This window comes from Eimeria mitis, genomic scaffold, assembly GCF_000499745.2.
Source record: "Eimeria mitis Houghton genomic scaffold, Emh_scaff101, whole genome shotgun sequence".
Classification (NCBI taxonomy): Eukaryota; Apicomplexa; class Conoidasida; order Eucoccidiorida; family Eimeriidae; genus Eimeria; species Eimeria mitis.
The window spans coordinates 33,902-35,248 of record NW_013567062.1 but is presented as its reverse complement, the minus strand read 5'-3'; the positions used below and the strand labels follow the sequence as shown (position 1 = coordinate 35,248).

At 45.7% G+C, this 1,347-nt stretch overlaps 1 protein-coding gene across 1 annotated transcript in view; it reads left to right on the top strand.

Moving 5' to 3' along the window:
• EMH_0076680 (glutamyl-tRNA synthetase, putative) overlaps nucleotides 1–1,347 on the top strand; it is a gene marked incomplete at both ends in the record, with an annotated part of 2,082 nt that overhangs the window by 582 nt on the left and 153 nt on the right. The window contains 2 exons of the mRNA XM_013494026.1: nucleotides 826–908; nucleotides 1,167–1,316. Of these exons, the coding sequence (XP_013349480.1) occupies nucleotides 826–908; nucleotides 1,167–1,316 (233 nt within the window). The remainder of the gene's footprint in view (nucleotides 1–825; nucleotides 909–1,166; nucleotides 1,317–1,347) is intronic.

Here is a 1,347-nt window from a genome sequence, read left to right as displayed (position 1 = left end):
GTTCTTTTTTATGTTTACTCGTAAACTAATATATTTAATTAATTAATTAATTAATTAATTTATTTATTTATTTATTTTATTTATTTATTTATTTGTTTGTGTGTGGCTGCAGCGTGTGATGGGTCTGATAGCGGGTTTAGACTTGAACTGCAGTGTATCGTCTTTATCGTTTTCTTCGTCTGGTTCTTCTCTCCTTATATGCAGCATTCGCTGTCCCAAAGTTTTTATTTATGATATCGAAACTTCTTCGCTCACTGCTACTTTTCTCCTCACTTCCAACTTTCTTCTCGAGGGAATACGCAGAGAACTCAACTCAAAATTCATCACAGATGATGGTACACCACATACACCCCACGCTGTACATACACCCCACGCTGTGCATACACCCTAGGCTGTGCATACACCCCACGCTGTACATACACCGCACGCTGTACATACACCCCACGCTGTACATACACCCCGCGCTGTCCATACACCCTAGGCTGTGCATACACCCCAGGCTCTACATACACCCCAGGCTGTACATACAGCCCAGGCTGTACATACACCTCAGACTGTACATACACCGCAGGCTTCATATATACACTCTGACTGCATGTACACTGCACGAGATGCACAGACACCGCAGAACATGCACATACACCTCGGGAGCTGCAGATACACCGCAACCAGCTCAAACCCCAACACACCAATCCCCCTATACACTTAAAAGGAGTGCTGTTTCCAGTTCGCGTCAACGGCTTCGAGCACAGGGTCAAGGGTCTAGCTAACTCTAGGGTGTAGGGTTTAGGGTTTAGGGTTTAGGGTTTAGGGTTTACACTTCAGGGACCCCAATCCAGGAGTATGATTTGTCGGATGAAGATGACAACTTCAATGAGGGGGAGAGAGAAAGAAAAAGAATCCGCAGCGTAAGCCAAACACACCCGTATTTGTGCTGCTCTAGGGTTTAGGGTTTAGGGTTTAGGGTTTAGGGTTTAGGGTTTAGGGTTAGGGTTTACATTTTTTTTTGGTGTAGCGGGCGTTGGTTACCTTCATATGTAGCTGATCTCTGCAGCATTCCTCATTCCTGCAGCCAAACACAGCAGCAACAGCAGCAGCAGCAGCAGCAGCAGCAGCAGCAGCAGGAGGATTTGTGTTTATATATGTGTGTGTGTGGTGGGGCTCAGCACCGCAGCTTGCCCGGGGTGATGATGGGGGACTTAGCCGCAAAAAACGAAAAAATATTTTTGATTAACGACGTCGCCTTCTCGGGGGACAGCCGCGCCTTCGCTGCAGCAACCTCTCACGGGCTGTATATATACAGCATAGACCTCCAGGTAAAAAAAAAAAATATATATATGTATATAT